General features: G+C 38.4%; 1 protein-coding gene across 3 annotated transcripts in view; it reads left to right on the top strand.

Moving 5' to 3' along the window:
* The window catches only part of KDM3A (lysine demethylase 3A), a 50554-nt gene extending 42728 nt beyond the window's left edge, over positions 1-7826 (top strand). For 2 of the 3 annotated variants that reach the window (XM_069494311.1, XM_069494312.1), the window contains exons 21-26: positions 681-811; positions 4410-4529; positions 4609-4748; positions 5957-6133; positions 6227-6361; positions 7146-7826. In XM_069494311.1, the coding sequence (XP_069350412.1) occupies positions 681-811; positions 4410-4529; positions 4609-4748; positions 5957-6133; positions 6227-6361; positions 7146-7226 (784 nt within the window). In that variant the 3' untranslated portion in view covers positions 7227-7826. The remainder of the gene's footprint in view (positions 1-680; positions 812-4409; positions 4530-4608; positions 4749-5956; positions 6134-6226; positions 6362-7145) is intronic. The other variant, XM_069494313.1, reaches the window with a different exon arrangement.
* Positions 7827-14371: the final 6545 nt, after the last annotated feature.

Genomic DNA, 14371 nt, shown 5'->3' with positions numbered 1-14371 from the left:
GGCTGGTCCCGAACTCCTGAGCTCAAATGATCCACCGGCCTTGGCCTCCCAGCGTGGTAGGATTACAGGTGTGAGCCACTGTGCCCGGCTGATGCTGATTTTTTATTTCTAATCTATAATCTTTGGAGGTGTGTGTATTTTTAAATGAGATGAAGAAGTTACTGACTTTTAGATCTGGCTCACTGATGAAAGCTCCGTGGTAGTGCTCTGCTAGAGAAGAGGTTGACTATAGACTTAGGCTTGCAAGGCTAGTTTGGAGGCAGTCATGGGATCAGACTTGTCAGGGTTCTGTATAATACATTTACATCATTGAGTTAGACAATAAGACATCTAATCAGTAGATCCATTTTCCTGCTTTGAGTTTGAAACCTTAAAAAGGATCCTAACAACTAATGAGTAATATATCCCTGAGTTTCACTTATCATCAGGAATATATTGCTCAGATCTTCTGTCTGAAATATTCCAGGTGATTTTGATGCATTTGTGTGGTGCAGGAGAGAAAGAAGCCATCTTTGTTCGTAACTACTATAATTCTAACCTTAAGTATTATTAATAGCTATCTCATCTTCATGATCACAGATATATTTGTTCCTTTTGATATAGAAGGAACAAAACAAGTCACACAATAATGAATTAGAAAGGCAAGCTTATTTTGCAAATTCCTGCTTCTCTTGTCCTAGGTTTGATGATCTGATGGCCAACATCCCACTGCCTGAGTACACAAGGCGAGATGGCAAACTGAACTTGGCCTCTAGACTGCCAAACTACTTTGTTCGTCCAGATCTGGGTCCCAAGATGTATAATGCTTATGGTAAGTAGGAAATGGCTAACTTTAAAACAGAAATAAAACAAGTCAAAATGTTTGGAAAATTGATTAAATGGGGAGGGAAAGATGGAAAACATCTACAATCCTAACACTCAACACTTCATTTTTACTTATTTCATTTCTTGGCCGTGTGTATGTGTATTTCCTTTTTATAGTTGCAGTTGTAGGGCATATGCAATTCTGTATTTTTCTCTTTTCTATATCCAGTTTTATATTGTAAGATCTTTATGTGTTGCTTGGTAGTCTTTAGTATGATAATTTTTAATGGTTACATGATACTTCATGGAAAGAATATAATTTTATTAATGATTTTAATGTTGATGGACATTTAGGTCAATCTGCTAGCATTCTAGCTGTTTTTAACGCCTACTACACTTAAATGCAGTGTTCTATGTTGGTGGGTAGAAGTTAATTACTTAAGTTAGTATTGAAAGCACCCTTTGAATTGGATTTTAATTATTTGGGCATGATTCAGTAAACTGTCCAGCAGGGAAGGAGAGGTTTGCTTGGGATAAAGATTGGTTTCTACATTTATGAAAGTCGTCTTTTGTCATTATTACTGTGATCTTGACCAGTTTTACATAGGATCTTTAATTAGGGCTGGATTAAAGTTAGCCATTTTGAAGAAGTTATTTATCAATTTATTATTGAGTGAAATTCCACTTGTTTAAATCTTGCAGTGAATTTCATTTACTCTTTTATACTATTTGGCCTCTACTTTTCCATCCTCTTGGAAATTATTTCTTTGATTTTATTCCTTCCTCCCATAATTTCTTCCATGTCATCTTCTATTTCCAGTCTCTTATACCTGAGGGTGTCCTACTCAAAAAGGACAAAATCTGTTGGTGTCTTTGCCTTGTTCTCCAGAGACTGTTGGCTGGGGGTGGGTATGGGGAAGGATCAGAACCCCAGGCCCACAGTTCTTCTGTTATGGTTGAGTCAGCCCAGGAGGGAACCATCAGGAGGGTAGGTAGGGAACATTCCGAGAGGGGGGTGCTTCTGTTTGGAAGCTCCCACTGGTCTACATACCCAAGATAGTTCCGCCAGGGTAGGGTGAGAAATGGTGTGTGGGAGAGAAGACAGGAAGAAGTCCTCTTGCCTGTTCCTTGCTTCTCAGGTCCCAGTTAGTGAGCCCTTCATATGCTGTGGGGCCGCAGCATGTTCTTTAGCTGAGTTCCCTTCCTTTGAGCCCTTCAGAGCCTGATCAGAGCAACTAGATGATTGGGATCTCAGGCACACTCTTATTATAGTGGGGGTTTATAATAAATTTACGTATATGAAAGCATTTTTCCAATAAAGTATGTGGTATAATATTGTATAGTGATAATTCATGCTTTATAGGATAGGAGTGGCTATCTGAGAAATTTTCACAATAAGTTACCTGATTGGTTTAGTTTGGCAGCTGGTCTTTCCCCCTAGACACTAATAGAGGGCAGTGTTACTCTATAAAAGCTTTTCCTAGGACAAAATTATTCCCATCCAGAAGCAAGCATTTAGGGGTTGAAAATGAAAATGTGTTCATTTTCAGATACCATATACCATATCATAAACATCATTAAAGAGAGGTCGTTAGGGTGATTGAGCTGCGACTCTTCAGTCAGTCAAAGTAGGGTGCAAAGGCTCTTTGGAGAGATCACAGAGTCCAGCCTCTCTCCAACTCTAACAACATCACCCATTTTACAAACGGGGACCAGGATCTGAGGACAATAGAAGGGACACTGACCTGCTCAGGATCTCCAAGGGGCAGCTAGTGGCAGGGCTGGGGCTTCTTGGGTCTCCTGACTTCTAAGCTAGAGCCCATCTCCCTACCTTTTTCATACCCCAGTGCCCTGTCACCCAACAGCGTCTACTGTTTCAGCTTATATTTTTTAATAAAAGTCGATGGTGTTTTGATTCAGGATTTTCTGTTTTCTGGGAATCCTTTCCCTGTGACCATTATGCTTTTGTAATCTTGGTTTCATCTGAGTTCAGATTCCCTCAGTGTACAGTCTGGTTTTATCAATGTGCCGTAACTCGTGGCTGGGGTCAGATGGACTTTGGGCAGGTGGCTGGCGGTATCATTCCTTCCTCTATTCGTACAGCTCACTTTTACTCAGGGGGGCACTGGCCACACCAGCAGGCCGTCAGTCCCTCATGAGGCTTTGAGACCTGTTCTCCTTTCCTCACTCCTCCTCCCAGTGCTAGCCCCTTCCTCTTGTGCTTCCTCTTGAACACTGTCCTGAAGCTTGTGTTCATCATTCCCTCATCATTTTACCATATCGATTTGTGTTCCTGCACAATTTTGTTTTTAACCTAATTTTGAATTTTATATAAATAGAATCAGACTTTTTATTATTCATCCATGTTGTCATTTAGTATAACTATGTTAATTTCATTCATTTTATTTCTATCCTGTTAATTGCTTTTTTTCTTAAATTTTACTTTTTTACTATGGAAATATTTTCCACACATACTGAAAACTTGAGAGGCTAGTACAGTGACTCCCCATATACTCATCCTCCAGTTACAACAGCATGCAGGGCTCCTGAGACGAAACACCATGGACTTTTATTTTAAAAAAGAAAAAAAAGCAATATTTGCTTTCTCCTGCTCCAGAACTTCTTAGGCCCTTGTCCCCAGTTGGAATGATGAGGTGCCCCCTCATAAGTATAGTTTCTCTAAAACCACAGCCCTAGGCAAGCCAGAGATAAAGCCCTCCTGCAAACAGCACAGGGCCTTTCAGAGGCTGGCAGGTCAGAAAACGACCTCTGCTTGCTCACCGCAATCCATGCTTTCTTCTGCTGTCCAGTTCAAGAAGCAGAGTCCTAGTGTCAGGATGGGGCTGCCCAAGGTGACTACATGGCTTAATGAGCTTTGGGGTGATTGTCAAGCAAGGTTAACCTTCTCCTCTGGGTAAAGAATTAGATCCACAGACTAAACAGAGGGGACCACTCATCCTGGCTCACCCCTCTTTTATAGTCGAGAGGAACAAGGAACGCGTGTTTCCTCTTGCACTCAGTGTAGGCATTTGAGGTCCCGGCTTTATGTGTGTGTGGGTGGGGGCTTTCTGTTAGGCTCCCCATTGTGAGTGGACCTTGGGCTTTGTCTTTTGTCCTAGAACATTCCTAGACTATGGTAACAACCAAAGCTTGAGCTCACTTGATTAAGCAAATACCCTTTCGGCAAATCCCAGCTTCAAGAGCCCTCTTTACTCCTCCCGTTTCCTGCTGTTTTGGCCCCCAAGTATTCCTTCTTTTCTTGCCAGCACATTGATTTACTTAAAAAATCTTTTTTGCAATTATTTCATCAAGAATTTTTAGTTCTCAGCTAGAGGGTCAATCAGGGACCTACTTTGCCAATTACCAGAAACAGAAGTCTTAGAATTAGGAGTTGTTTTTTATTTTTATAATCAAATATTTGATAAGAGATTATTTTCTTTCAAAGTTGAAAGGATAAAGGAACTTAATATTAAATATTTTTCTTTTAATTTTGCATGATTAGAGAGGCAGCTTTTAAATTTTGTGACCAAGTGTCTCCCAGGGAGTGGAAAGACTATGGCAGCCTTTGTTGTCTTCAGTAAATTTAAGGCATTTTCCTTTAACAGGATTGATCACTCCAGAAGATCGGAAATATGGAACAACAAACCTTCACTTAGATGTTTCTGATGCAGCCAATGTCATGGTTTATGTGGGAATTCCTAAAGGACAGTGTGAGCAAGAAGAAGGTAGGGTACTGAGCATAAAAGTGGGGCTTACTCTCTGAGGAAGGGCCTGTGGTCTGATATTTGCTTTCTCTTGTTCTAGAAGTCCTTAAAACCATCCAAGACGGAGATTCTGATGAACTCACAATAAAGCGATTTATTGAAGGAAAAGAGAAGCCAGGAGCACTCTGGCACATATATGCTGCTAAGGACACGGAGAAGATAAGGGAATTCCTGAAAAAGGTGTGCTCCTTACCCTATGGCATGTAAACAGAGGCATAGAAAATAGCAGTATTATAAATTATCTGACTGGCTTGCTGGGGAATTGTCACAATCTCAAAAGTGCAATCTATGCATATCAGATTGGATAGGCTGAAGGTAGTTGTTAAGAAACAAGGATTCTAAATGATGAGGGTCACATTTCTAAAAAGAGGAGGCTTATCTTTTATGTCTACATTTTATATTATAGTGCATTTGGAGATTTTTGTTCTCTACGTTGGTTCATCTATTATAATTATCTCCCAGCAGTTGTCATTTGTTTTTATTGCCTTGAGAATCTGAGTACTTCAGAAGTTCACATGTCAATCCTTGGCCCTGAGCAGCCATGTTCTAATTGGGTTACTGAAGTCCCTATTGGTTTTGTCTACTTTCACATAGTAAGAGTCCCTACTTGTCATTAGCAAGGGATGCAGGGATTTGGAACATTCTAGGTTTTCCCTGTAGTTGGCAGGTTGTTCAGCAAGGGCTCTGTGGTGGAAGTTCTAGGCAACTGATGGGGCATATTCAGTTTTAAACTTGTTTGGCACAAACACTGCTGGTTGCAACCCAGGTCTTGGCTGATATTCTTCAGTTATTAATGAGGCTTGGGTATGAACACTCCTAGCCCATTACCTGGCACCAAGTAGGTCCTTAACAAGCATTTGTTTGAATCAAGGTATTCCTGGCTAAGGATCATTTGAGTCTTCCAGATAACCTGCTGGTTACCATGTTGTTCCTTTGATAACGTCATTCTAAGTCTATGCTTTGCCAGATACTGGGTCTAGAATAAACAAATATAATCTGTACCTAACTTAGGGACTGTTTTATAAGTCAGACTGTTAAGTGAATATAGGTTTTTAATAACTACAAAACAACTTCATTTCTAAGGAACTTGAGCCTACTTAGAAGTGTAGACCAAAATACTGTCCAAATATAGGATTTACAAAATATGCAGAGACTCCTAGTCATGGTTTATAGGAAATAATAGCAGAGAAGCCACATTTTCTTTGTCATTCTTTTATTGATTCATTCTGTTAATGTCTTTGAGTACTACTTGAGTTTTTCTGCCAATGGAGACATTTAAGTTGAAGAAGGCATGCCATTTGCTAACTGCCAACACTAGTCAAAGGAAAAAGTGCCCTATTGGGCCTTAGCATGTTGCTCAGTTGCATAATATTTTGAATGTATTCTAGGTATCAGAAGAGCAAGGTCAAGAAAACCCAGCAGACCATGATCCTATTCATGATCAGAGCTGGTATTTAGACCGATCACTAAGAAAGCGTCTTCATCAAGAGTATGGAGTTCAAGGCTGGGCTATTGTACAGTTTCTTGGGGATGTGGTGTTTATCCCAGCAGGAGCTCCACATCAGGCAAGAATCATTCCTTTATCTTTATTCTTTTTATACTATGAATTTTTGAGGTTTTTTTTTTTTTTTTTACTGATATGGTTTGGTGTTTTCCAGGTTCATAACTTATATAGCTGTATCAAAGTAGCTGAAGATTTTGTTTCTCCAGAGCATGTTAAACACTGCTTCTGGCTTACTCAGGAATTCCGTTATCTGTCACAGACTCACACCAATCATGAAGATAAATTGCAGGTAAAAATAGCACTGATTCTTAGCATTCTCTGGCTATGGCTTCATGGACCTTTATTGACCTTATATAGAGAGTAAGTGAACTTGGCCATATCACACTCAGTACAGTGAGTTGATGAACTGGCTTTCTATCTCGTTCTACTATCTACTTAAGGGAAGGAGGAACAAACCTAGAAGAAATCTCACCTTGGTTTGATTTGATATTGTTTAGGCTCTGTAAGGGACTATCCCCAAAGAGAAAGGCTTTAGTACTGAAAGTAAATAGATCTGACTTTTGATCATGGTCCAGCTGCCAGTCAGGACTCTTAAACATAGTGTTCGACTTTTAGTGCTGCAATGTTCTCATCAGCCTTAGGTAGAGCAGAATTGAATCTCTGGATTGAAAGGGATCTGAGGGCGTGGTATTTTAAAAAGACTTTCAGTAGTGAATTATGTAACATAATTTCATGTTTGGAAAATCGGGGAAGTATATATACTATGAAAAATAATAAAACTATCCCTTGGAATTTGCCTCTCCCTGTTCTCATGCTGGGTAGGTTTATGTGGAATCAAAGCCTGTAGAAAGGAGAGAATGAGCTTTTAAGTTCTTCAGAGGAGGAGTGGGTTTAAAATGTTTGTGAAATACTGGTCTGAAGCAGCCCAGGACCCTTTCTAGTACTGACCTTTCCTATTGAATACTGAGTTTTAAATTGTGAGAGAACGTAATAAAATTGGTAGACAAGTTTATTCCTAAAAACAGATTTTCAATACAAGGATAAAATGACCATATTTTCTCCCATTGTTTTAGGTGAAGAATGTTATCTACCATGCAGTTAAAGATGCAGTTGCAATGCTGAAAGCCAGTGAATCCGGTTTTGGCAAACCTTAATCCCTGCACATTGGAAGTGAATTACTGGCAGCTGTTCAAACTCTTCAGGCAGGATTCCTGTGGACTTTGAGATTTCGTGTTACCTCATCTTCTTTTTTAAACTGTACCCGACTTGTGAGGGTACTCTGTCTAATGTATATTTCTAGTGTTTACAGACACTAAATGTGTATATGTAGTAACTATTTACTGAACATGCATCCTTAAACTGTGACTTCTCACCTAGTGCAGCAATTTTACCAGGCTGTAAAAACAAAAACCTCATGTCAGCTCTGGAACAACACCTGCAGTTATTCCCTGATGGACAGCTTAGTCAAAATGGATTTATGACTATTAGCAATCACTGCGCAGTTTATTTGGGTTGTATTTTGCTTGCTGTCCGAGTACCCTCTCCCTTCTCTTACGGTCCAGAAGAGCAATGGAAGAAGTGACAGCTGATGATGCAGTTCTTACTATAATGCATAGGACTGGCATTATATGGCAGAAATCAACTACTGTACAATTCTTGGGGTTAACCATCTTTAGTTAAATGGAATTTTAATTTAAATGAAGCTTCGCTAATTTTAAGTGTTAAGCATTTTGCATTAAAATATTCATATAATATTTTGGCTCAGTTTATTGGCATTAGCCTCTGGTTGTGGATTCAGCATACCTTTTATCAAATGCAGGTCTAAGAGATTGCTCTAGGAACTCTTCTTTTTTTTTTTTTTTTTTTTTTTTTGAGACAGAGTCTCGGGCTAGAGTGCTGTGGCATCAGCCTAGCTCACAGCAACCTCGTACTCCTGACCTCGGGCAATCCTCCCGCCTCGGCCTCCCAGAGTGCTAGGATTACAGGCGTGAGCCACCATGCCTGGCCGGAACTCTTAAAAGCAAAGAAATTAGATGATTTAGTGATAATTATAAAACTAACATAGAGATTTCTCCCTAGCCAGGTGGAAACACAGCCACAATTTTACAAAGAATCACCACCAATTACTTAAATTTAGTAATAGGAATTAATAATAATAAAAAAAGCCAAATAGTGACTGGTTAAATGGTTCTGAAAAGGTAAGAGACTGAAACAGTCTCCTGGCCCTTTGTAATATAAATTTACAAAGGAAAATGAAATTATTATAAGTTTTAGGACATTAATACCTAAATATTCATCTCTGTAAAGGAAGAAAATTCATAAGGAAGCAGCTTTCTATAGCCCACTGAATTCTCCTAGGCTGCTATAGCTGTAAGAAAAGGAGTTAAATTAAAATCAAGTAGTATAGATGAGGCCTAGAGCCTGGGTTTTAACCTTTAGGCTGAGTAGGTGGTCAGAGGATTGGTGTTAGAGTTAAGAATTTGTTGCCAAATCCAAGGTCATATGATTTGCTCTTGTTTTCTTCTAGGAGTTTTACAGTTTTGGCTTTGAAATTAGGTTTTTGACTCATTTCGAGTTAATTTTTTCATATGGGTGAGTATAAGGTAAGTAAGGGTTCAACTTCATTCTTTTGAATGTGGATATTCAGTTTTCTCAGCACCATTGGTCAAAGAAACTGTTCTTTCTCCATTGAATGGTCTTGGCACTCTAGTCAAAAATCAATTCACCATAAATGTGAAAGCTTATTACTAGGATCTCAAGCTATTCCATTGGTCTGTGTATTTATCCTATGCCAGTAGTACTCTGTTTTGATTTGTGTAACTTTTGAAATCTAGAACTGTGAGTTCTCCAACTTTGTTTTTTTTCATGATTATTTTAAATAGGTTCCTTTGACATTCCATATGAATTTTGGCATGGGTTTTTCTATTTCTGCAAAAATGTCATCTGGGTTTTGATAGGGATTGCATTGAACTGTGGCTTGGGGTGGTATGTCATCTTAATAATATTAAGTCTTGCAATCTGTGAATATGGGATATCATGCTATATATTTGTGTCATCTTTAATTTCTTTCAGCAATGTTTTGTATTTTTTGGTGTATGAGTTTGTACCTGCTCAGTTAAATTTATTCCTAAGTATTTTATTCATTTTGATGCTATCCTAAGTGGAATTACTAATTTCCTTTTTATATTGTTCATTGCTAATATTTATAAATGCAACTGATTTTTGGTGTTGATGTTATATCCTGCAACTTACATTTAATAAGATCATATCTTCTATAAACATAGTGATTTTACTTCTTCCTTTCTAATCTGGATGCCTTTCCTTTTCTTGCCTAATTGCTCTGGCTAGATTTTCCAGTTTCATGTTGAATAAAATTAGTGAAAGTGGGCATCTCATCTTATTCCTGATCTTTGGGGAAAAGCTTTCTGTCTTTCACTGTAGAGTGATTTGGCTGTGCATTTTTCATCTATGGCCTTTATCACGTTTGGTGAAATTCCCCTTTTTCCCCTAGTTTTAGTGTTTTTTTTTTTATCCTGAAAGGTGTTGGATTTTGTCCAGTGTTTTCTCTGCGACAATAGACATTTTGAGGGCTTTCCCTTCATGCTATTAATGTGGTGTATTAAATTGAATGATTCTCATAGGTTGAACCACCCTTGCATTACTGGGATAAATCTCACTTGGTCATGGATATACTCCTTTAAAATGCTGCTAGATCTGGTTTTCTAGTATTTTTGTATCTACAACCATAATGGGAATTTGTAGTTTTCTTGTAGTATCTTTACCTGACTTTGGTATCAGGATATTGCTGGCCTTATTGAATGAGTTAGGAAGTGTTCACCTCTCTCCAGTTTTTTGGAGGAGAGTTTGAGAAGAATTGGTGTTGATTCTTATATAAAGTTTTATAGAATTCACCAGTGAAAACATTTCATCCTTGTTGGTAGTTTTTTTGTTTCTTTGTTTCTTAAGGGACAGGGTCTTGCTCTGTCACATAGGCTGGAGTGCAGTGGCCCAATTACAGCTCACTGCAACCTTGAACTCCTGGGCTCAAGTGATCCTCTCACCTCAGCTGCTCAAGTAGCTAGACTACAGGTAAGCACCACCACACCAGGCTAATTTTTCTACTTCTTGTAGAGATAGGGTCTTGTTATGTTGCCCAGGTTGGTCTTGAACTCCTGGGCTCAAGCAGTCCCCTCACCTTGGCCTCCCAGAGTGCTAACCTTACAGGCGTGAGGTACTATGCCTGGTTTTGATAGGTTTTTGATTACTGATTAAGCCCCCTTACTAAATATTGGTCAATTTTGGTAGTTTGTGTGTTTCTAGAAATTTGTCCATTTCATCTAGGTTATCTAACATTTTGAGATACAGTTCATAACATTCTCACATTCTCATAATCTTTTTTATTTGTGTAAAGTTGGCAGTAATGTCCCTTCTTTCATTTTAGTAACTTGTGCCCCCACCCCGCCTGCCCCTTGGTCAATCTAGCTCAAGGTTTGTTAATTTTGTTGATCTTTTCATAGAACCATCTTTTGATTTTTTTGATTTTCTGCATGATTTTTCTGTTTCCAGTTTCACTTACCTCTGAACTATTCTTCTGCTACCTCTGGGGTTAGTTTGCTCTTTTTCTAATTCCTTAAGGTGTACGTACAGTTAGGTTATTGCTGTGGTCTGAAAGTTGGTATCCTCCCCCTAAATTCATATATTGGAATCTAATACCCACTGTGATAGTATTAAGGGGTTGGGGGGGGGGCCTTTGGGAAATGATTGAGTCATGAGGGATTCACCCTCATGACTGGGATTAGTGCCCTTATAAAACAGGCTGGAGCAAGTTCCCTTGCCCCTGCTGAAATGTGAGGACACAGAAGGTGCCATCATGAAACAGAGAACAAGCCTTCACCAGACACCAAATCTGTGGATGCCTTGATCTTGGCCTTCCCCGCCCCAAGTACTGTGAGCAATATATTTCTGTTGTTTATAAATTGTCCAGTCTAAAGTATTTTGTTATAGCAGCCCAAACAGACTAAGACAGTTATTGATTTGAAATCTTTCTTCTCTTTTAATATAAGTATTTCAGCCATAAATATCTCTCAGAGTACAATTTTTGCTGCATCTCCTGTGCATTGGCATGTTGTGTTTCCATTTTCATTTGTCTCAAATATTTTGATTTCCTTGTGATTTCTTCCTTGACCCTTTGGTTGCTTTATGATTGTTTAATTTCCACGTATTTGCTAGTTTTTGAGTTTTCCTCTGTTAGTGACTTCTAATTTCATTTCATTGTGTTCAGAAAAGACACTTTGTATGATTTCAGTCTTTTTAAGTTTCTTCAAATTTGTTTTGTAGCCATTTGCATTTGAGAACAATGTGCATTTTGCTGCTGTTGGGTGGATCATTCTTTATGTTAGGTCTAATTGATACATAGTGTTTTTCAAGTCTTCTACTTCTTTATTGATATTTCTGCTTGGTTGGTATGTTCATTACTGTAAGTACTAAAGTCTCAGCTGTTACTGTAGAACTGTTTCTCTCTTCAGTTTTGGCAATCTTTGCCTCATCTTTTGGAGTTCCGTTGTTAGATGCAAATATGTTTATAATTGCTATATTTTCTTGATGGACTGACCCCTTTATCACCATATAATATCTTTCTTTGTCTCCTGTAATCTTTTTAACTGAAACCTATTTTGTCTGATAATAATATAGATACCCCAGCTCTCTTTTGGTTACTATTTCCATGGAATCTTTTTCCATCCTTTTAACAGGTTTTTTTTTCCCCATTGTATCTAAATTGACTCAGCATACAGCTAGATCATGTTTTTATCTATTCTCCCTATCTGCCTTTTAACTGGAGAGTTTAATGTATTTATATTTAGGGTAATGAGATGACTTACTTCTGCTGTTTAGCCATTTGTTTTCTGTTCCATTCTTTTTGTTACTCTCCTCCTCCATTACTGCCTCTCTTTCATACTTAGTTGAAATTTTGTCATTTTCCATTTTTATTTCCTTTTCTGTTTATTTTTTAGCTATTTTCTTAGTGGTTACCTTAGGGATTGCAATTAACATCATAAACTTAACAAATTTTGTTTTAGTAGTATACAAAACCTCTGCTTGTATACATCTCCATCCCTCCTTGATGCTGTTGTCACAGATTACATCTCTATACATTGTGCCCATTAACATAGATTTGTAATGTTTTATGTATTCACCTTTAAATCATATAGGAAAAAAGGATGAGTTACAAACCAAAAGTATAATACTGGCTTTTATATTTACTTATAATTACCTGTTCTGGTGTTCTTTATTTTTTATTTATTTATTTATTTTTTTGGTATGGTTAAGTACTGTCTAGTGTTGTTTCATTTCAGCCTTAAGGTCTCACTTTTGCATTTATTGTAGGTCAGGTCTACTAGTAACAAATTCCCTTGGTTTTTGCCAGGGAATGTCCTGATTTTTCATTTTTGAAGGATAATTTTTCTGGATATAGAATTCTTCATTGATAGTCTTTTCTTTCAGTACCTTAAATGTGTTTACTGCCTCTGGCCTCTGTGGGTTCTGATAAAAAATTGTGTGTTAATCTTATTGAAGATCTCTTGTACATGATGAGTCACTTCTCTTTTGCTGCTTTGAAGAGTCTTTGTTTCTTCGATTGTTATGTTGTCTCAGTGTGGATCCTTTTGAGTTTATCCTGTTTGGAAGTCACTGATTTTCTTGGATGTATAGATTCATGTTATAGATTTGGGAGGTTTTCAGCCATTATTTCTTCAAATATTGTTTCTGTCCTTTTCTCTCTTCTTCTGGGACTGCCATAATGTGTACGTTGGTGAGCTTGATGGTGTCCCATAAGTTCCTTAGGCTGTATTGACTTTTCTTTTATTTATATTTAAAATGTTTTTGTAGAGATGGAGACTATGTTGCCCAGGCTGGTCTTGAACTTCTGGCCTCAAGGGATCCTCCTGCCTCAGCCTCCCAAAGCGCTAGGATTACAGGTATAAGTGACACCCGGTCTCTTTTTAGTTTTTTGAGATGAGGTCTCATTCTGTCACCCAGGCTGGAGTGTAGCAGTACAGTCAGAGCTCACTACAGCCTCAAACTCCTGGGCTCAAGTGATCCTCCTGAGTAGCTGAGACTACAGGCATGTGTCACCATAACCAGCTAATTTTCTTTCTTTTTTTATGTTTTTAAAGAGATGGGGGTCTTGCTGTATTGCCCAGGCTGGTCTCAAACTCCTTGCATCAAGGGATCCTCTTGTCTCAGCTTCCTGAGTTGTTAGGATTACAGGTATGAGCCACCATGCCCAGCATTGCATCAACTTGTTTGCATTCCTTTTTCTTTCTGTTCCTTGAGCTGAATTTTTTCAAATATCCTATTTTCAGCTTTGCTGATTCTTTCTTCTGCCCACTCAGACCTGCTGTTGAACTCCTATAGAGTATTTTTCCTTTCAGTTACTATACATTTCAGCTCCACAGTTTTTATGTGGTTCCATTTTATAATTTCTCTTTATTGATATTCTCATTTTGTTCATGGTGTTTTCCCAGTTTCCTTTAGTTTAATGTCCTTTACTGCACCAGCTTTTCTTCCCAGGTTTTAGGCAGTCCATTGTATGTTTCAATTATAATCTTTTGCCTCATGCAGGTACACAATTTTTTGATTGCCTCACTGTCTTTTTGAGCTGCTTTTCTACCAAGTAGGTTCTAAATTAGGCAAACCAGAGTGAGTACCTTGTGTTAGTCCCCACAGACAGGTTAAGATAGACAAACATGCTGATTTGTGAATATGTCCTCCTTTGTTCCCTCTGGAATCAGGGACCAAAGTCCCATGCTAAGAATGTGGGCTGTCAAGCTGGGGAGGGGGGTGAGGAACTCCTGGGCTCAAGCAATCCTGCCTTGGCCTCCCAAGTAGCTAGGACTACATGTGCACACCACCATACCCAGCTAATTAAAACATTTTTTATAGAGACAGGGTCTTGCTATGTTGCCTAGGCTGGTCCTGAACTCCTGGGTTCATGGAATCTTCCCATCTCAGCCTCCCAAAGCACTGTGATTACAGGTGTGAGCCACTGGACCTGGCCAAAGAGAACTTCTTTAGCCTAAAAAAAGGTGGCTTAGATCTGCATTTCTGAAATGGTTCAGTGGCTGGGGGATGTTATTAAATAATTCTGATGTCTCAAAACTATCTTGGTCAAATAAATTAGGCAAAAATATATGAAAGCCTCTAAAAAGTTGTAAAGAAACCTTTTTTATGTTTAGTTTAACCAAACATTTTCCAAGTTCATGTCATTGTCAGATCTTTTTCTTATGATAATACAAATTAG

This window comes from Eulemur rufifrons, chromosome 19 (assembly GCF_041146395.1).
Source record: "Eulemur rufifrons isolate Redbay chromosome 19, OSU_ERuf_1, whole genome shotgun sequence".
NCBI classification, from domain to species: domain Eukaryota; kingdom Metazoa; phylum Chordata; class Mammalia; order Primates; family Lemuridae; genus Eulemur; species Eulemur rufifrons.
The sequence above is the reverse complement of the archived record's forward strand: the minus strand, read 5'-3'. Positions and strand labels throughout refer to the sequence as shown.